Source organism: Lynx canadensis, chromosome B3 (genome assembly GCF_007474595.2).
Source record: "Lynx canadensis isolate LIC74 chromosome B3, mLynCan4.pri.v2, whole genome shotgun sequence".
Lineage (NCBI taxonomy): Eukaryota > Metazoa > Chordata > Mammalia > Carnivora > Felidae > Lynx > Lynx canadensis.
Window position 1 is genome coordinate 31,429,517 of NC_044308.2, and position 21,478 is coordinate 31,450,994.

Consider the following 21,478-nt stretch of genomic DNA (forward strand, 5'->3'; position numbering starts at 1 on the left):
GCTCACTGAACACAGCAGGAGAGGATTACCATCCTGTGGGATAGATGGATGCATGGGTTCAGAATGGCAGGCTAGGACACCTGTCCCAAGCAAGCAGTGAAGCTAGGATCTAAAGCCACATTTTTGGCTCCAAAACCAATGCCGATTTACTAATTAAATCTGTTACCAATTAACAAGTTTGCTGAATATTTATGCCTTAACCTTCCAGGGTTAATGTATAAAAGGGCAACCAAGTCTAAAAATCACCACAGACATTTTTAGACATCACGGAATGCCAGGCTAGAAGCACCACTGGTAGAAATAAATGAGACAGTACAAGTTCTAGGTCTCAATCCTCTCCTCAGTGACAGTTTGGTCTCCCAGGTGACTGTGGGGAAAGACATGAACTCAACACAGACACTGAAAGCAGAAGTGACAAAAACTTTAAGTTTGACAAATTCTTCAGAGACCAAGACCAAAACACAAAGAAACAGAGTCTAGGGCAGCGTCGAGGAAGGCACGGCGTACGTTGTGTTTCCAATTACACAACGTAGAGCAGGGTTTCTCAACACGGTAGTAGTGACATTTTGCACCAGGAAATTCTTTGTCGTGGGGGACTGTCCTGTGCAGTACAGGATGTTTAGTAGTAGGGCCTCTACTCACTATATGCCAGTAGCACATCTCCCACACCCCAGTCACGACAACCAAACATGTCTCCTGACGTTGTCAAACAACCTCTGGGAGCAGGGTGGAGGGAGACTGACCTCAATTCAGAACCAACCACTGGCTGGTTCCACTGTGATGGCAGAAGCTAAGGGCACGCAAGACAGACCTACAAAGAAAGCGAGGAAAGCTTATGACCTTATTTTTTTCAGGCACCAGTTTGCACAGTCTTTACAAAAAGCATCAAATGTTCCAAGGACAAGTAGCATGTACCGAGAAAAGTAGGCCTAGTCCAAGAAACGGCACCTTACTACTTAGAGGAACTCTTAGTAATAGGTTTTACAGACCAAGCAGTCAGCCATCCTTCCTCCTTCCCACACTTAGTGACCGAGGTGACCAGCAAAGCAGGCCGAAAATGAGACACATACACTCGGCTCCTCCATGCCTACCAAGGTGTTCCTCATCTTTCTATTCTCTGGCAGGGAGTCTACACCCTTCTGGAAACCTTCTGGCTCCACTAACAGGCTCAAGACAGACAAAGCCTGCATTGCCTGAACTACCCTCTTCCCAGGAGGGCAGAAGACCACCTCTAATAGGCCAGTAACACCCCCCATTTGGTTGTATGCTGACAGGGCTCTACTGATCTCCCTTGAGAGAAGGGACACTCAGCTCTTTGTCTGTTGCCTTGTTTTACAATTATTTACTCTGCCTATCGAAATCTGATGGGCTTTAGAATGCTTGGTTCAATGGCATTATCTATTTTCCCATCACTCTGGTGTCAGAGAATACTACATTCTGTCTAACGATCCAGGCCTTAAGAAGCAATTCTTTTCTAAGAGTTTCTTTAAGGAGAATCCATAAAATTATCTTGACTTCCCATGTTCTAAGAAAAGGGCTATAGAACAAAAGATAATCTGTGGAATCCTTAGGCTTTTTAAATTTTGCTTTTTGCTTGGCAGATGCCTGCTGACCCAAGTCCCAAAGTCTTGTAAAATAACTTGAGTATTCCTGCTGGTTTCCCAAGCTGTGCTAGCCATGCTGTTGTGAAAATTAACTTTTTTACCTTGGTGTGTGAATGTCCGAAACAAAACCTCGTTTTAAAATATCTGCAGCATTGCTATGACTGGGCAGCTGGGCTTCGGCTGACTTAGGACAGAGTGAAATTACTGCCACCCAAGACCCAGTCCTCCTGGAGGTTTCCACACGGCCTCTGCTTAGACGGTGAGCATCTTGAGAGGGAAGCCCACAGTTAGTCCATGGAGCTCAGTCCCTCCCTGCAAAGAAGCTTTTTACAAAGAAGACTTTCACAAAGTCTGTTGTGTAAAAGACCAAAATGGATACTGCAACACATTAACAATGAGATCATTTTGTGTTCCCTGTAGAAGATCTCTGTAACTATTGCTGGAGCAAAGGATACCCCATTCCTGCTTTCTACAAGTCAACTGCATCAGAAATAGAAGACTGTGAACAATAAAAAAGCTCATTTCGTGCTCTGTGATGGTTCCTATAGGCTCTCCCCAAGTATAGTTTTTTAGCACCCCCTTCCTAAGCACAGCTTTTTAAAAGTTGTTTTTTTTTGTTTTTTGTTTTGTTTTTTGTTTTTTTTAATATCCCAAGCACATTATTTACTTCTTTAAAAGATTAAGGGTACCTGGGTGACTTGGTCGGTTAAACATCCAACTTCAGCTCAGGTCATGATCTCATAGTTTGAGTTCAAGGCCCGCATCCACCTCTGTGCTGACAGCTCAGAGCCTGGAGCCTGCTTCAGATTCTCTCTCTCCCTCTCTCTCTCTTTCTCCCCCACTCACACTCTTGTTTCTGTCTCTCTCAAAACTAAACATTAAGAAAAAAAAATTTTAAGGCAGGATTAGACAAAGGAGGAGGGCACAGACCAAAGCAATTTTCTAAAATTAAACTCAAAAGGAAAAGGTGTGCATCTGAGGTTTTCTCCAACCCAGTTCTTGGTCTCTGAATCCAAGGGGAAGGGAAATTTGGGACGTGAGATTAGGCCTCAGCTACGCAGGCATTTATAAAACATCCTGGCAGGTGCTCTGCCAGGCAGTCTATAATTAGTGAGTGTGCCTCAGAAACTTAAAATGAACTCAAAGGGTTTCAGAAACCATCAGCCAGCCCCTGAGCACTGAGCTGTGTAGTCCTGGGGCCACTCCGCCCAGAACACGGCGCTGGGTGCCCGCTACCGTGCATCCGTGTGTGCATGCACACGCCGGCTGGGGAGAGTCTCTTTTTTCAAAGCTCTCATGGCTTGACCTCAACACCTGCTACACTTCCTGAAGACAGACAGGCTCTGGAGCTCCACTTGTTCCTCGCACGCGGCTGCACTTTCTAGGAACGACCGCACACACGCAGAGGCTGGCCAGCTGCCAAGGCGGGGGCAGCCCAGCCGCCTCGGGCCTGAACTTTCCCAGTGCTGTCAGGGCGGGATCCCGCTATGAGCTGACTCAGCGGCCGGCATGGAACTCTGCCAGCCACAAGGCAGCGCGGGGGCTGCAGGCAACTCACAGATGTTTTGCTAAACCAAAGCAATCAGCCAGGAGGCGGGTCTGGGCTGGCGGCCAGGCTGCCGCTGTCGTGGAAGCGGGGACTCTCTGATCCAAGTCCCAGCTCTGCCACTACCTCCTGGTGATCTGAGGGAAAACCTCGGTGCACCTCGGCATCTTGCCTGCTCCGGGGCCTGTGTGGCTGCGTTGGAGGAGGTGGAGGACGGTGCATAAAAGAGCGCCTGGAGCACTCCTACCTAGCGTGCTAGCTCAGTCAATCCTCACAACACCCTCGGGAGGTACGCCTGTTTTCACTCCACAGACGAAAGGATGCAGGCTCACAGACTGAGAGCCCTACTAAAGGATCACAAGGGTAATAAATGGAAGAAATGGGAACTGAACCCCCCACTTTGCTAGCTCTGGAATCTACTGCAAACACTGCTGTGGTCAAACGCAGATCAATTACACAGAGCTCCTGTATTCAAAGCCGCTGATTTTTCAGGTTCCAAAGGACCTTTCTTACAGGACTTCTCAGTTGCCCTGTGAACACCCACAGCTCTTTACAACTTATTTCCAAAGAGCAAAGCACCACTGGGCCGCATGAAGAGCATGTACTTGTGGGGAGTACCCAGATACTACCAGCTTTATCACGAACTCCCTAAGCACCAGCAAGTCACTTAACCTGGAACAATCCACCAACACTCCCATTCTGTTGGTGAGGAAAAACTGCATGGCAGGTCAGAAAGGGAAGAGGAATCAGAAGCCAAAGGCTTGGCTGACAACACAGATTCCTTGGGCTCCACCCAAATAGAATTCATTTTTATTTTTAATGTTTATTTATTTTGAAAGAAAGAGGGAGTGCATGCAAGCAGGGACAGGGGCAGAGAAAGAGGAGAGAGAGGGAGACAGAGAATCCCAAGCAGGCTCTGCACTGTCAGCACAGAGCCCAATGCCAGGCTGGCATTCACAAACCATGACCTGAGCCAAAAGCAAGAGTCAGACACTTAACTGACTGAGCCACCCAGGCGCCCCCCAAAATATAATTCTTTAAGACCCTGGGATCTGTATTTTTTAAAGCTTACAGGATAACTGTGATGCTCAGCCACGTTTGAAAATCACCTGCGTGTGGGGCACCTGGGTGGTTCAGACGTTTAAGTGTCCAGCTCTCGAGTTTGGCTCAGGTCACAATCTCACGTTTGTGAGATCAAGTCCCATGTGGGGCTCTGTGCTGAGTGTGGAGCCTACCTGGGATTCTCTCTCTCCCTCTCTGCCCCTACCCCTGTCACAGACAGACAAACAAACAAACGCCACTTGAAGATCCCTTCAGCTTACCTTGGCTAAAATTGGAATTTTGAGGGCTACCTTTTCCTGTTTCAAAGGGGGTGGTATAAGGGTGAAATGAAATCCTGTCTACAATGCTCTTCGTTGGAAAACATACACAACACAGGTGCTTCTTGTCAGCTACACTTAACTGCAAAACAACAAAACTGTCCTTAAAGAGTACGATCCTGGGTTAGCCTGGGGCTATGAAATGGTCTTAGGCAAGACTGTTCTCTTACTAATGTACAAAAACTGTAATTAGAGTTGCGTGTCGCATATATTTAGATATCCTTCATAACACTGTTGCAACCTCATCCTTCCTTTTTAAAAAGAGATTGTACTGACATTCTTTCACATCCAATTTGAAACTATATTAGGAGGACACACTTCATTGCTGTAATCAAGAAACGAGTATGGGGAAAAAACACTCAAAGTCTATTTACGGTGAGACCGTTGGGTCACTGAAGCGGGGTGAGAAGGCACACACTGGGGGAGACCCCGGCCCTGGCAGTACCCCTCGCAGCCAGCCTTTAGGAAGGACAAATGCCCCCCTGCACCACAAAGACTGACCTGCTTGAGCTGCTCATCCAGATTCCAGCTCGGCTGCCCAGCTGTGGAGACGGAAGGTGGGGCCTTGGAAGCATCTTTGGTATGGTCTTCTTTAGCTTGCTGTCCCCGCGGCGGGAGCCCCGGCGCTGGAAGCAGACCGGACACGGGTGCTGCTCTGGGGTCCTGGCGAACCACTTTCTGCACATGAAAATACTTTGAAGGAGCCTGGGCCTCCTTCTCAGCCACCTCTGCAACTTCGTCATCCCCATCCTCATCTTCCAGACCTCCTTCCTCTTCCTCAGGCTCTGAGTTCACGTTGCTCCGTTCAAATACTCGGGCCACTGCTGTGGCTGGTGGAACTCTGGCTAAGGGCCCCAGGGCAGGGCTGCCAGAAGACCTCCCAGGGGTGGCGGAAAGGAGAGTCTGCTGCGCGACCAACTTCTGGGCATATAAGAATGGGGCTTCCCTCATCTGTTGTCCCTGCTTCTCCCTGGCATCCATCTGCAGAGGAGCCAGGTGTGGTGGCTGTGGCGGTGGCGGTGGCGGTGGCGGCGGCTGCTTCTGTTGCTGCAGTGGCTCCATCACTGCCTCGAGTTTCACCCACCGATTGGCATGGCTCTGAACCTGGGCACAGCCCAGTGGGCACACTGGGTCTGAACCTTAAGTGATCAACAGAAACCACAAAGAAGGAGAAACAAGGGGGGAAAATGTAAAACGGGTATTAAAAGACTTTCTTTTTTCCACTAAAGGGTGTGAGTTCTGAACACTAAACATACACTCCTAAGCCTGGGTTTTAAGAGGAATGAGCGGACTTGGGGGGAGGGAGGGTGGAGGGGACGTAGTGAACGGTGTGAAGACAGGATGAGTCTCAGCAGAGGTGGACTACCGTGGGTTTAAAAAGAAGTAAATCCAGACAATACCTAGCCTGTGAACTTCTGTGTTCTGACCTTTCTCTCTCAACACTATCAAACATTAGCCAGTTTATTACTGTGAACTTCTGTGTTCTGATCTCTCTCTCTCAACATTATCGAACATTAGCCAGTTTATTACTGAAAAGGCAACTGGGTTTGCACTGTACAAAGGCGGTGAGTATGAAAACCTCAAGAATAAAGGAAAGAAGGTCCTGCCTACAAAAGAGGGAACACTGTTTACGTTCCCAGGCCCATCAGAGAAAGAAGTACCATCCAAGCCAGACGCAGAGCAATCAGGAAGACAGAATGATTTCTCTCATACCAAAACAGAACCTAGCAAACGGCTTTTAGGTTTAAACTTTTCAAATTTCCCAGATCAAATTGCCAGCCTGCTCTTCAAGTGGGCTGGGCCATGTTAACTGTACATTGTGGCCTCAAAAAGAATCCAATTTCAACAACATGAAAGAAATACACAAGGAGGCAAGAGTTTCAAATTGCAATCGTCACTCAAAAAATAAACAGTGGGGGAATTCCTCTGGAGATTTTAAAGTTAATTAAATTGAAACAGATATTAATATTGTCTCAACAACAAGGTAATGCTTCTTTTTTATAAACCACCAAGTAAATCTCTTCACATCTCTTTTCTTTCTGATTCACTTCTACTATGATATTCTAAGACAAATACCAAAAAGAAAAGGCTTTCAGGCCAAAAGTACTCTAGGGACAGGTTTATCAGCATTCTTACCAATCAGTCTCCAAACACATCCCCCTTTCACACCCTCTTCTCCGCTAGCTCCCTCTTTCCTGTCCTCCTCTCCAGATCTCCACCCCCAACAAACCTCACTTTGAGTTATGTTTCCCCATAACTGATTGGATTACTACGCACGGGCAAATTTTAGGTAACAGGACTCGCAACATGGCGTACAATGTTGTCATCACATGAAAGAAGAAGCTGCTTCGCACAGGTTGGGACTTGATATTTGCATTGTTTCACTGTCTTAGAACGGAGTATAAAGATTAAAAAAAAAAAACTAAATGCCTTCAGTGTTTTCAAAAATTCATGGGGAAGCAATCACATCCCTAGCAATAAAAACTGTGTGGTTTTATTAATTTCTTAGTGGGTTAGAGGAAAAAGGTACAATTTTTAAAGCTAGGCAAAAAAGCAGAGATAAGAATTCTCATTTTCGGTTTATCCGAGAAGTACTGCTTTTGCCTTTTGAATTTGGTGGAAGATTCAAATTCCAATTTGCCTCTTACTGCCTTTACTTCCTCTCTTGGCACTTGAGAAAGTGTGAGTTACGCCTGCAGCTTTAGCCCTTTTTATAGTGTAACAGAACATGAAAAGACTTACACCCACATTAAATCCAGTTGGCAAAAGTATGCATTTAGGATAAAAACTGGCGTAAAAAAAAAATTAAACAAAAGAATAAAGCAAATAATTCGGTGGTCATTTTAATTTTCCTTACAATCATTGCAGTCAATCAGTTACAAGAGGAATAATTTTTCGACTGAGTCCTGCCAGCCATTGAACAACTGCTTCTTGTCCTGTGGCACCATCTTCTTAGTATGCTGTCCCCAGCAGAGGGGGAGGTGTCTCACAGCCTCTTTAGTAAGATTGAAATGACTCAGTTCCACAACTCAATACACACACCCTCCCCCAAGAGCCCATCAACCAACTGTCCCTAAGCAGAAAGATCCAAACAATAATGCCACCTGCCTGTATTTAGAAAACTTGTGTCTCAGAAATCTAAGCCAGTTCATCCCTTCACACGGCCCCCTCCCCCATTTCCACTAAAGTTCCCGGACCACCATGCCCGGCGCAACGGACCGCTTGTAGCTTTGAACCCGGCCTCCCCTACCATTCCCGCTACCTTCGCTGCCGGATCCCTCTGGCCCCGGTCCCCTTCAAGCCCCACACCTCCTTCCCTGGTTACGCCAGCACCCCCCCCCCCTTCATTATACCCCCAATCGCAGCCCTATCACTTTTACCTCCACCAAGCCCTCTCAGCCAATCCGCTGGCTCTTCTTCGATCGCCCCAACCCCACCTATCCTCGCCCTCAGTTCCCGGGGGCCCCTTACTCTTCCCATCTCTTTATCTCAAATCACCCTACTGGTTGCAGGGCGCCTCGGGTCTCCTCCCGGCGCTCTCACTTTTCCTCCGCGGCCCCGCGCTCAGCCGGCCCGCGCCTTCGCGTCTCCCCCCCACACACCTGCCTCCCCTCGCGTACCTCCACCTGCCACAGCCCCCTCTCCCGCGCGACTGAGGGAGCCGGGCCCCACGCGGCTTACCTGTGCGCAGCTCTCCGGGTCCGGCCGGGGTGGGGGGTGAAAGCAGCCACTCAGGCCCCGCCGCAGCAGCTGCGTCTCGGACTCCTCCGCAGCCGGGGGCCACAGCCGGGGCGGGGCCCGCACCGGAAGCGGCGCCGCGGGGCCGGGACCGCGAGCCCGGGGCGGGGCCGGGGCGGGGCCACACTGGGTGGGGCGGGGCCTGAGGCCGGAAGCAGCCAAAATGGGAACGAGGGGGCGGGGTCAAGCGGAAGTGACTTCTAGGGACGGCTCCGCCCGACTGAGTCGTTGGCGGAAGCGGATGGAAGCTGGCGGAAGCTTCCGCCAATGGGGAGCGTGGGCTCCGCGGCGTTCCGGTGTGAGGGCTTCCGCGCGGAGTTGAAAAGAGATGGGCTGCGTTCAGTCTTCTCTGTGTTTTCTGTTTGTGGAGGTGTGGCGCGGCGTCAGGTTGGTAGGAAGGTAAATAAAGGACGAGAGGTGTCCGTGTTTTTTTCTGCTTCCGTCCCCTTCCCAACCACCTGCTTTCAAACCGATTTTCCTCTGAGATGCCCTCTTCCAGACCAGTTTTCTCTGAACCTCTTGAACTGGGACCTGGTTGTGTTCCGAGGATGCTGCATCCTCTGGAACCCCCTCCCATGAGTTAGTATTCTCACTTCCGAAGTTCAAAAGGTGGGGGGCTATGTGCCGAATCCGGTCATCTCTTGTAAAAACCCTTGCTTCTCAGACACTTCTTAAGACTTTGCCACCTATGTAACCGCCTCTTAGAAACCATCTGTTTATTTGTGCATCCAGTTCCGTGTTTTAATTTTCTCTCCTCTATCTTCCATCTTGATAATTAAAGTGAAACTGCCCCTGAACCATCTTGGGCCTCATCTTTAGCGACCCTGACATCAGCCTCCCAATCTTAGGCAAAAGCCTGGACCTTGTCACCAGAAACATTGTTGTGTCACAAATTAGTAATTGGAACATCCTTCTGTCCAATTGCAACCTGATGTCCTTTCAGTTTGACTGCTGAAGAACTTGTTCAGAACTTTTTTTTTCACTTTATCAGTACCTCTAATCCGTTGAAAGCCTCCACTTAGTCTGCATTCTTCACTTCCCTTCTTATGCGTCTTAGATACAAGGGTGTACCATTACAATCTGGCTCTTACTACTAAATCTGCCTGCCATGCCCTTTTTCTCCAACTAAGTCCTCCACCCTAGGTGGACCAACATGCCTCTCTATTCCTGTAGCTGGTCATAGAAAATTGTCCTGCTGAACAGACTGCCATCACTAGCTTATTAATTTCAACCATAAATTGGCTCTGAAATTTTTTAGTGCCTGGAAATTTCATTATAACATTTTTCTAGTTAATTTGCTGTCCACTAGCTCTGCAAATCTGTAACCCTACACTTCCCATACACCTTCCCCTGATTATCTTACTGTATAAGTCACAAAGTGTAGAATGCCCTATACCCCCCAAATACAGAAACATTAAAAGGGATACATGCACCTCTATGTTTGTTGCGGCATTATTTATAATAGCCAAATTATGAAAACAGCCAAGTGTCCATTGATAGATGAATGGCTAAAGAAGATATGGTATGGTATGTGTACACACACACACACGATGGAATATTATTCAGCCACGAAAAAGAAAAAAACCTTTGCAACAATGCAGATGAAACTAGAGAGTATAATGCTAAATGAAATAAGTCAAGCAAAGAAAAACATACAACATGATTTCACTCATATGTGGAATTTAAGAAACAAAACAAAGGAGTAAAGGGGAAAAAAAGAGAGACAAACCAAGAAACAAACTTTTAACTATGGAGAACAAACTGATGCCTACCAGAGGAGAGGTGGGTGGGGGAGTGGATGATATAAATGATGAGGATTAAGGAGTGCATGTGTCATGATGTGCACTGGGTGATGTATGGAATTGTTCAATCACTGTATTGTACACCTGAAATGAATCTAATACTGTATTTTAATTATATTGGAATTAAAATGAAATAAATGTAGAATGTCCTAAAATCTAGAAATCTACAGGTGTTTCCATTCTGTCTTTTCCGCCTATGACTTATTAAATAAAAAATACTCGTTGAGGGGTGCCTGAGTGGCTCCATTCGTTAAGTGTCCTGCTTCGGCTCAGATCATGATCTCCAGTTCGTGAGTTCGAGCCCTGCGTCGGGCTCTGGGCTGACAGCTCAGAGCCTGGAGCCTGGTTCAGATTCTGTGTCTCCCTCTGTCTGCCCCTCCACTGCTTGCACTCTGTCTCTCGCATTGTCTCAAAAATAAATAAACATTTAAAAATACATATTCATTGAACTTCCACTCTGCCAGGCAAGGCACCCCTCTAGGTGCTTGTTAAGTGGTGAACAAAAAAATTCCTTGTCCTAAAAGATTTTTCTAGTGTTGAAAGACAGAAAAACAAATATATATGTGCTATATGAAGAACAAAGCAGAGTTAAGGGTTAGACAGTGGTGTCATGTAGCTGCTATTTTTTTAATTTATTATTTATTTTTTTTATTTAAAAAAATTTTTTTTAACGTTTATTTATTTTTGGGACAGAGAGAGACAGAGCATGAACAGGGGAGGGGCAGAGAGAGAGGGAGACACAGAATCGGAAGTAGGCTCCAGGCTCTGAGCCATCAGCCCAGAGCCCGACGCGGGGCTCGAACTCACGAACCGCGAGATCATCGTGACCTGAGCTGAAGTCGGACGCTTAACCGACTGAGCCACCCAGGCGCTCCTGTAGCTGCTATTTTACATGTCAGTCAGAGAAGGACTGATCAGCAGAAACTGGAATTGACTTGTGGATATCTAGGGAAGGAGTGTTCCAGAGGAGACAGAAAATTCAAATGCTCTGAGGCAGGAGCATGCCTGACTTGCTAACAGAATGGCAAAGAGACTCCTATAACTGACACAATTAATGAGGGGGAAAGCAGCAGGAAAAGAGATCTGAGAGGCAGTCAGGGGCCCAATCATGCAGGGCCTTAGGCCATGGTGACAAATTTGGATTGTTAACATTGAAACCACTGGCAAGTTGAGCAGAAGAGTGGCTTGATCAGATTGAAGCCTCTAAAAGGCTCATTCTAGCTGTTGTGTGGAGAGTAGACTGAGGGTGGAGGGGTAAGAGTGGAAGCTCTTGTCCTCCAGAGCATGATGGTGGCCTGAACTAGATGACAGCAAAGAAGCTGGTAAGTAGTCAGATTCCAGGTCTATTCTGAAAGTAAAGCCACCAGGATTTACTGATGGATTGGACGTGTAGGTTGGAGAAGAGAATCAAGGATGAAGCCAAGGTTTTTGGCCCAAATAACTGGTAGAATGGTGAAACCATTTACTGACCCGGGGAATGCTATCAGAAGCTGACCCCAATGGGATATTATATTACTCAGCAACAAAAAAGGGTGAAGTGTTGATCTACCCAACAACTTGGCATTATAACATAATGATAAAGGCATTACGTTGAATGAAAGAAGCTAGTCTCAAAATGACACTCTTGAAAGATAAACACGTAGTGGTGGAGAATAAGTCAGTGGTTGCCAGGAATTCGAGGTGGAGGAGTAATTATAAAGGGACAACAAAGGGTGCCTGGGTGTCTTAGTTGGTTGAGCATCCAATTCTTGGTTTCGGCTCAGGTTATGATCCCAGGGACGTGGGGTCAAGCCCCAAGTTGGGCTCCACACTCAGCATGGGGCCTGCTTAAGATTCTCTCCCTCTCTCTCCCCTCTTTCCAGCTCTCTGTCTCTCGTTCTCTTTCTCTCAAATAAAATAATACAGGGACAGCAAAAAGGTGGGTTTGGGTTTGGGGAGATGGAACTCCTCTATCCTGATTGTGGTGGCAGTTATGTGAAGGTGTTAACGTCCACAGAACTATACAATAGAAAATAGAAACTGTATATAGAAAAATACAGTCAATTTTATTATATGATTTTTTAAAAGCCAAACATTGCATGTGCGCTCGAGTTTCCTTTCTCAATTCTCAGGGCTCTCCCTCTAACCTCTTGAATACTGGATCCTTCTAACAATATTCAAGCAAGCTCTAGTTTCAAACATCTTTTGCTTAAAACAAAACAAAACAAAACAAAAAAAACAAAACACAAAAAAATCTTTCTCTTGACCCCATATTCTATGACTAATGGCTTATCTCACTATTCCCCTTCCTGGAAAAGCTTCTAGAATTACTGTCCTCACCGCAGCCCAAGTGATCTTATCTCTCCTTAAAGTGCTCTATGGTCCCATTGCTCTTGGGATCAAGACCGAAATTCCTTCATGTGGCCTACAGAGCCCTAACCTCTGCCTACCTCTTTGGTTTCATCTCTTCGCCTCAGGTGTAGTAGCAGACCCAAGAGGGCAGCCTTCCTAGATGACCTCAGTAGTTAAAACAGAAAAGTCCTCCTCCCCATAGACATACGTTTCAACCCTGAGATAACCATCCATTCTGGTTATAAAGAATATCATTCAATCTCTCTATTTTGGCTTCCAAGGTATAGTAGATTGAAGCGAATAGCCTTGGTATTTTTTAGCTTCTCCCATCAACAGGTATAGTCTCTCCCTAGTCTCTCATTCAAGGCTTGCTTTGTTCTATGGGACATTAGCAAATCTGATACAAGGAGATTCTTCTTCTTCTTCTTCTTCTTCTTCTTCTTCTTCTTCTTCTTCTTCTTTTTTGATACAAGGAGATTCTTAAAAAGTGCTTCCGATTGCGGTTTGCTCTCTCAGTGCTGGGAACTCCACCACCTTGTGAAAAACTCTTGGCTAACCTGATGGGTGGGTGATGAGAAACACGAGATCAACACCTTGTCTGACGTCTAACCAATTGCCAAACATACGAGTGTGGCTCATTGGATCGACTAACCTGCCAACCACCAGACATGTGAGCTGGGCCATTGTAGACTATCTAAGTCCAGCTGTGCTGGCCTAGACCAGGAGAAACTTCCAGTGAACCCAGAGACCAGTGAAAAATAATGTTTATTGTTTTAGAGTTAAAGCAATCAGTTGTGAAGTGGTTTGTTTTGCAATAAAAGATAACAGATACGCAGGGCATTTCTTTGTATCTGTTGGGCTGGATTTGTTTGGGTGTACTTCTTGGAGCTGCTTAGCACCTGCAGAAGGTAGCCATCATGCATCATCATCACCTAGTTAGTCTATGTTACCTTATGTTCTCCCATCTAATTTCTCATTGTTTTGCTTATTTACAGCAGGGGTGATCTTACGCATCCTGTCTGTTGTATTTCAACTCATTCGGTAAAACCAATAACATTTGCCTGGTTTTCATTGATTTTATTACTCTTTTTTTTAAAATAAAGGTTGAATTGTATAAATATTGGGTATCATTTGTATGTATACGTTGTTAGAAATTTAATCTTAAATGTACAGGGCATAAAAACTAAGAAACAACAGAGAAATGGTCATATTATAGAATAATAACGTAATTAGTCATGACTGGTAAAGGGAAGAATGGCTTCAGTTTGTGTTTCTGATAGCCAATATTAATGACTGACGTAATTGTGTCTCTCTTAATGAGATTTGGTATTTTAGCATGAGTGGGTGTCAGTCTGGGGACTCAAGAAACATAAAATGCTTTCCCATTGAAATTACCAGTGATTACATTTCCAATTTGCATTGGCCCCACAAGAGGGGGGAACACAATGATACTAGTAAGGCAGGAGGGGACTGTTCTGCAGTGACTGTACCTTTAATGCCATGGACAACTAAAATGTAACCAGATGATTAAGGCTTCCTCTTGTCCTGAGATCAAGGTATAGCCTCAGGAGCTATATATGAGCACGTGTACAGCCTCTGCTGAGTAAATGTTATTAACGTGTGTAAAGAAAGAGTGTGAGTGGCCAAGAGGGTGTGAAAGGAGGTGGATCAAGTCCACGCATTCCTGAGGGGACCTCATCACGGAGGTGGAGGCACCAGTGATGTTGTCTGCAGCCTGATGGGGCTTTCATTGTCCACTGGGTTTTCCTATGGGAGGTGGGGGGATGCCCATCAGGCCGACTCTTCAGGCTTTTCTTTTACAGAACTGTTTCTATAGTTCTATAGTTTGAATCAGAAAATGGTTATTTGGTGTCTGATGACTTGGGTTACATGATGTGTCAGCTTCCATAAGCCAGTCAAGCCTGGGGGACTGGCTGCACCTAATTACTGAGGCCCAAAGCTGAACTTTGAGAACATTCTTCAAAGTAATAAGGGCTCCTGCTGGTAGCTGCTGTCTTGCCACATTCCCTTTCGACCTGCTTCCACTGCAAAAGTCCTTTCCAATCTGGTGGCTCTGGGTTTTGCCAACATTCTGATAAACTGCCTTGACTATCTTGTTCTTTCCCTCACCTGGGAATGGAACAAGTCAGACCTCTAAAGCAAATAAAAAGGCCAATCCCTAAGTGACTCACTCACCTTTGAAAACATTAGATCATCTCACTCTCCTTGATACTTAATTGAAAGCTGTCTTTACAAACTCCATCCAGATTTCTTTGGTGGCTCTAGCCCTCGGCAGTCCCACAGACTGGTAGAGCAAAAGGCTGCAAGAGGCAGTTCAAGCCATCCGTCCCAGAACGAGATATCTGGTCACAGGTCTGTGCCTCTGGTCGGGGCTTTGTGGGAGCCATCTGGCCCTCCACCCGACAGAGCTGTGATAAGCCAGACACTGTCAAGTGCTGGCGAGTCTAAGAGGAGAGGGCGCCTGAACTGAAGTTGGTCGGCTGGGAGAATCATGGAGCCAACCGGTTGCTGTAAATGTGTCCACAGACACCTACACATGCCCAGGGGGTTTCCATCCATCAAAATAATCTTTATTTCCAAGCACCAACACTGAATGTTGAATTATCAAGAACAGTAATGTGCATTTTCCTATTGTTAAGGTCGACCAGGACTCTTGTCCTCTCTGAATTAAAAAAAAAAAAAAAAGTCAATTTCAGGACGTAAGTATAGAGAATTTACGGAGGTAAGTATTTTGGAAACACGGGCTCAGAGGATGCAAGGTATCCTAGAGAAACTTCAGTGGAAAAGAAGTTTCCTAAATATAGGGTGGAGAAAAGGAGTTTCTCAAGCAGACCGTGGAGAGCACTCGTTTTATTAGGTTTGAGGTGTTTGGGTCTCATCATGTCTTTATTGCCCCCACAAAGCACATGACACAGCCATGTTCCCATTGCCAGTTTACAGCCCTTTTATCCTTGATTCTTAGCTAAAGAAAACTGAGTATAATATAATGGGGATTCCTGATATTTTATCAGGGTGAAATACATTCAATGCCAGAGAGATTGAAAGGATTGTCTGTGTCCCAGGCCTTCATTTACGACTTCATAGCAAAAGCGCGTGTTGAATGCTTTGATTCAAACCTGTCTTTTTTTTTTTTTTTTTGAAAGAGAGAGAGAGAGAAAGAGGAAGTGGGAGAGAAGGCAGAGGGGCAGAGGGAGAGAGAATCCCAAGCAGGCTCCACACTCAGCTCAGAGCTCAACACAGGGCTCAATTCCATGACCCTGGAACCATGACCCAAGCCAAAATCAAGGGTAGGACGCTCAACTGACTGAGCCACCCAGGCGCCCCGATTCAAACCTGGGCTTTTAACCTGCTGCAATTTCAGCCAATAACACATAACCTCATTTGGGAAACTGATGCAGAAACATCATCTTTAAAAAATGAGCTGGGTTTTCAAGTCTCTCCAATTAAAGCGAAAGCTTGATTTTATAATGCTTCTAACCACTGAGATTATGCTGAAAGAGAATAGGGCGGTTATGAAGCTAACTGATCTGATATCCTCCCGACCAATTCTCTTCCATATCACCCACCCCCCAAAAGCAAAATACTTAGCTTAACTGTTTGGCCATCAAGCAACCAGTCATTTCCTAATATGGACAGTTCAGCCCTCCAGTTTCACTTCTGGAATTCAAGTGCTAGGAGAATGGCATTTACACTTGCATGCATTTTCTACCATTCTCTTTCTCACTCCCCAAAGCAAGGAGGCCTCTGCGTTGTTTGTTTTAACGTTAATTATGACATGGTAACAAGTGAATTTCCTGAACCTGCAGTATAAGCCTTGACCCAATGTAATTGAACTCTAATAGTTACATAGAAAACTCAAATAAGTGGTCACAAGATTTGAGGGCTTTCTCCTTATGAAAAAATGAATAGCTATCAAAAAAATGGTTATGGCCACTAAAAACAATGAAGTCAATACTTTCTACTGACATGGGAAGATGTCAGGGTAGAATGTAAAAAGAAACTACCAAGTTGCAGGAAAGTATGTAAAAGAAAATCATTTTGAAAAAAAAATCGAATGATGATTTAATCTTTTGAAAACCAATTCCCACCTTAAGACTAAAGATACTCATGGGGTGCCAGGATGGCTCAGTCAGTTAAGTGTCTGACTTCAGCCCAGGTCATGATCTCGCAGTTTGTGGGTTCGAGCCCTGCGTCAGGCTCCGTGCTGACAGCTCAGAGCCTGGAGCCTGCTTTAGATCTGTGTCTCCTTCTCTCTATGCCCCCACTCTCTCTCTTTCTCAAAAATAAACATTCAAAAAAAAGAAGAATAAAGATACTTAATGGGGTGCCTGGGTGACTCAGTCAGTTAAGCATCCAACTCAAGTTAGGCTCAGGTCATGATCTCACGGTCTTGAGATCAAGCCCTGCGTTGGGCTCGGTGCTGAACGTGGAACCTGCTTGAGATTCTCTCTCTCCCTGCCTCCCTCCCTCCCTCCCTCTCTCTCTCTCTGAATAAATAAATAAATAATTTTTTTTTAAAAGAAGAAAGACACTTAGGATGCATGTCCTAACCTTAGATTCAAGTTTAATTTTTGCTTTCCTTGGGAATTAGAAAAATGCTGTATTAAGAAAAAACTACAGTATTTATTTACCGCTAGTTATTGTATACTAAGCACTTCACTTACCTTCTCACTTAATCCTCATAATAAGCCCCATTTTACAAGTGAGGTAACATGCTCACAGGAGTTAAGTAACTTGCCCGAAGTTAAGTTACATGTTATAGAGAGCAGAGCTGGGATTTAAAACCCAGGGCTGTCTGACTATAATTCATGCTGGTAACCACCATGCCATATTCCTCCCAGCGGTGTCAGTATTTGACTTGTAACCGTTTGAGCTTCTTTTTCTTTCTTTCTTTTAAGTTGGCTTCATGCCAGTGTGGAGTCCAACAGGGGGCTTGAACTCATAAGCTGGAGATCAAGACCTGAGCCGAGATCCAGAGTTGGACGCTTAAACGACTGAGCCACCCAGGTGCCCAGAGTGTATTTTTCAATGCACAGTTTATAAGTGTACCACAGACAGTCAACATTGTCACATAATTAGCTCTGCAATTTGGAGAAAAAAAACTAAGGAACGTCGTGCATCAGAGAGTGAAACTAGATCACGCTGGACATGAGGCTGATCTGTATCTTGTGTTTGCAGAGTACCAATGGAAAGAACTTGAGCATGTGACACTAGCAAAAGATCAGAAACAGCCCAAATGTCTACCAGCAGGGAACTGGTTAAATAATGTTGTACCTGAGCTATCAAAAAGCAAAAAAGAAGAAAGAGAAAAATGAGGAAGTCTTTGATGTACTGATAATGGAACGCTTTCCAGGACACTAAATGAAAAAAAGCAAGGTTCGTTACAGGGTGTTTAGTATGTTACCATTAATAATTGTGTTTACAAACGGTGTCCGTGTGTGGTCATTATGTTGAACAAGCATGACTCATGGGGTAGGTCTCTAAACTTCTGCAACAACTACATCCCAAACATGACTCAGCAAAACAGCTTATTTCTTGCTCACCCTAACAGTCCTGGGCAGATACTCAGGTCAGGCAGGTGGCTCCTTCATTGCTATCATTCTGGACCCTAGGCCCCTTCCATCTTGTGCTCTACCGTCCCCTAGGTCACAGAGTGGTGCTTGTTGCTTCCGCTCATGTTACACTGGAGAACACTTTGTCATATGGCCACTCCCATATTGGAAGGGGATGTGAGAAAGAGTCTAGCCGTATGCCTGCAGAATAATGGCTTTTGTTAGACAGCAAGAGGTCTCTGTTATAGTCAGTCTTTCCGATCACCAAATAGACTCACCCTTCCCCTAAGGGCGATGACAGAAAGTCCCATCCAATTATGGCATTCATATCAAAATCTGGATTGCAGTCTTCTCTAGTTGACCTGGATTAATTTCCTCATGGTCTAACAACGTATGAACTAAAAACCAAGTTGTTGGGGGTGCCTGGGTGACTCGGTTGGTTAGGCATCCAACTCTTGATCTCGGCTCAGGTCTTGATCTCAAGGTCATGAGTTCAAGCCCCGCGCTGGGTCCGCATTGGGTGTGAAGCCTACTTTAAAAAAAAAAAAAGCAAAATAAAACCCAAGTTACTGCCACTTCATCACTACCCCACTGCACAGTGACAGAGGGGGCAGGAAAACTGCAATAAAAACTATTTGGAAAAGGGAGACTGGGAAACACGAAGTCACATGCAGAGCAATCGTGGAATCCTGCTGGATGTACATAGTGAAGACTCCCTTTCCTGGCAGTGAAAGAAGTTCCTAGATTAGACCCAATTTTTCCCTTTAGGGAAAATTCTCTTGTCCTTGTTTTCTTTGTACCCTGGTTCTGCCCTCAGCCATCGCTCTCCCTGGCTACATAGGAAGCAGGGAGCATGCCCTCCTTGGGGACATTACAGCCTTAACAGTCCGCTTCCTGCTGGTGCGAGTCTGGAGATCCAAGGGTTGTTTTCTGGCTTTGCTTATTCAGGCCAGGCTTGTGGGTTTTTGGCAATACAGCTCCCTCAGAAAATTCAGATCTATTTGCTTCTAAGCAGCTTCTTGTGCCAGAAATCATGGCCAAGAGATTTTTTTTTCAAGATAGAAGTATCAACTTTCATTTATTTCTTTACTCCATGCCTCTTTCCCAACTTAATGGCAGTTACAGTGAAGCCATATGAAATGAGAGGCTTAGGTGGGAGGAAAGCCTTGAAGCTGTTCTTCGCACTAGTGCTGAAAAATTCCTCTGTTTAACTGAAATATCTTCGTGGACCTTTGTTTCTCAAAACCTTTTCCGTCTTTTTTCCTGCTGGTCGGGCGTAAGGCCCTACTTCTGGGCTCTGTCGGTTCCTTTTCATTTCTGCTTGCAAACCAGGACCTTCTAGCCTGAGCTTACCTCTTACAATATCTTGTTAAACACAGCGAGGAACAAGCAGTGACTCATGGCCCATGATTTCAGAACACCATGATTTCAGAAAGAAAGAGAGTATTTTTTCTTTTTACCTCCTCAGGTGTGCCTGTTAAAAATGGACACCAAATAAGCGAGTTTCTTGACGTCTTGGAAATTACTTCCATTAAGTAGAGGCTCACACATACACAGATTAGAGGAAATGCTTTATAAATCATTATGCTCACAAGCTGCTCTAACTGAAGTCTTTACACGGTGATTTCTTTTAAAAACAGGATGAAGTGGGGCGCCTGGGTGGCGCAGTCGGTTAAGCGTCCGACTTCAGCCAGATCACGATCTCACGGTCCGTGAGTTCGAGCCCCGCGTCAGGCTCTGGGCTGATGGCTCGGAGCCTGGAGCCTGTTTCCGATTCTGTGTCTCCCTCTCTCTCTGGCCCTTCCCCGTTCATGCTCTGTCTCTCTCTGTCTCAAAAATAAATAATCGTTGAAAAAAAAAATAAAAAAAATAAAAGCAGGATGAAGAGCCTACGAGAGGTTCAAGAATGCCATCATACATGAAACAGGTTGGTTGCAGGATCCAGGGAGCCAGCCTCCAATAACACCAGAACACCTCAGATGGACACTGGACACCACAGAGGGGACAGAGTGGCCGTGATATTAAACATGGATGGGGAAACTTACCTGAGACAGGAGAAGACATGGTCAATGCACGCCTCACCTGTGAACAAGTTAACCCAGGAAACCTTATAAAAGTGAGGCATATATTGGAATCCTGCCCTGAGAGATCCTTGGAATATTTCCAAAGAGACTCCACCCAATTACCTCCCTGTATGAGTTATGGACACTTATGGTAATCACGTGTTTCTTTTCTGGGTGAGTTGAAGCCTGCCCCTGTCAAAAAGCCACAGCGCTCACAGTTCTGCGCTTTGACTGCACTTTGCAGTCACTCCTTAAGATATTCCAGCTTGGTGTTTAATGACACAGGAATTTCACTGGGGCAATTATTCTTGAGTTTTGTCAAGTATCACCTCTCATGTAGAAGTCTCACTGCCCTTATCACTCTTAATCACCTAGACAAGAAGAGAGAACAAAAGGAATATTGATACTTCAATGAGTTGAATTAGTGGACACGCTTGACTTCCCATGGCCTTAAGTACTGTCCTTGGTTCTTAAGACTCCATGTCCTTCCCATTCAGGAACTCACAGATTGCCTTCCTACGAAGTGGTACCTGGTAGGCAGGCCCATGTGACTAGGAATCTGTCTACCTATAGTGGATTCTAACCTCTGACAGGCAGAGCTGCCTGCTGTTGTGAAGGATTAACCGAATCAACTTAGTCTGATCAGTAAACAGGCACATGCCACACGCCCTTGCCAGCCACTGACCCTCTTCTAAATGCCCTTACTAGACCAGGTGATTGGGTGTTTTGGAAAAATCCGAGAAACTTAAACCTTGCTTGAAAAGAGGGCCTTATCACAGCAGTCAAACTCCAAAGGATTGATCTTTGGATTCATGTTACTCAGCTAAGATGGCATTATCTGTTATACAGCAGTAAAAATCAGAAAATTGCACTTACTGGAAATTTTAAACTCAAGTTCCTAGAGAGCTGCCAGAAAGCAGATGACCCTTAGAAGTTGCTACTGAACACAAGAACCCTGCAGCAAGCTGATGACTGTATGAAGTGCTAAGCCTCTACCCGAGAACCACTCACTGACATGCCCCGCTTTCCATGCTTTTGTTCTCTATCCTAGAGGCCAAAATTTTCCATTCTAGGTGTTCAGGTTTATATAATTTAAAGTTATTTGGTGTCTGGGTGGCCCAGTCAGTTACGCGTCCAACTTTTGATTGATTCTGACTCAGGTCATGGTCTCATGGTTTGCGAGTTCAAGCCCCAAGTAGGGCTCTGCACCGACAGAGCCCTTTCTTTCTGCCCTTCCCACCCCCCCTCCCCCGACCGCTCTCTTTTGAAATAAATAAATAAACTTAAAAAAATTTAAAAAGCTATTTGGTGATAATTTCAGACTTACAGAAAAGCTGCAAAATTAGTACAAAGAGTTCCCATATACTCTGCCCCAGACTCTGTAAAGGTTAACATTTTCCCACATTTGCCTTACCATTCTTTCCCTCTCTGTATACATATTA

The 21,478-nt window shown here is 45.4% G+C and overlaps 1 protein-coding gene across 4 annotated transcripts in view; it reads right to left on the minus strand.

The window, feature by feature from the left end:
• The window catches only part of ARID3B (AT-rich interaction domain 3B), a 57,767-nt gene extending 49,442 nt beyond the window's left edge, over positions 1 to 8,325 (minus strand). For 3 of the 4 annotated variants that reach the window (XM_030317701.1, XM_030317700.1, XM_030317699.1), the window contains exons 1-2: positions 8,211 to 8,324; positions 5,031 to 5,668 (exon numbers count right to left, since the gene is read on the minus strand). In XM_030317701.1, the coding sequence (XP_030173561.1) occupies positions 5,031 to 5,591 (561 nt within the window). In that variant the 5' untranslated portion in view covers positions 5,592 to 5,668; positions 8,211 to 8,324. Of the gene's footprint in view, positions 1 to 5,030; positions 5,669 to 8,210 lie in introns of all 4 variants that reach the window. The other variant, XM_030317698.1, reaches the window with a different exon arrangement.
• Between the last annotated feature and the right edge of the window lie 13,153 nt (positions 8,326 to 21,478).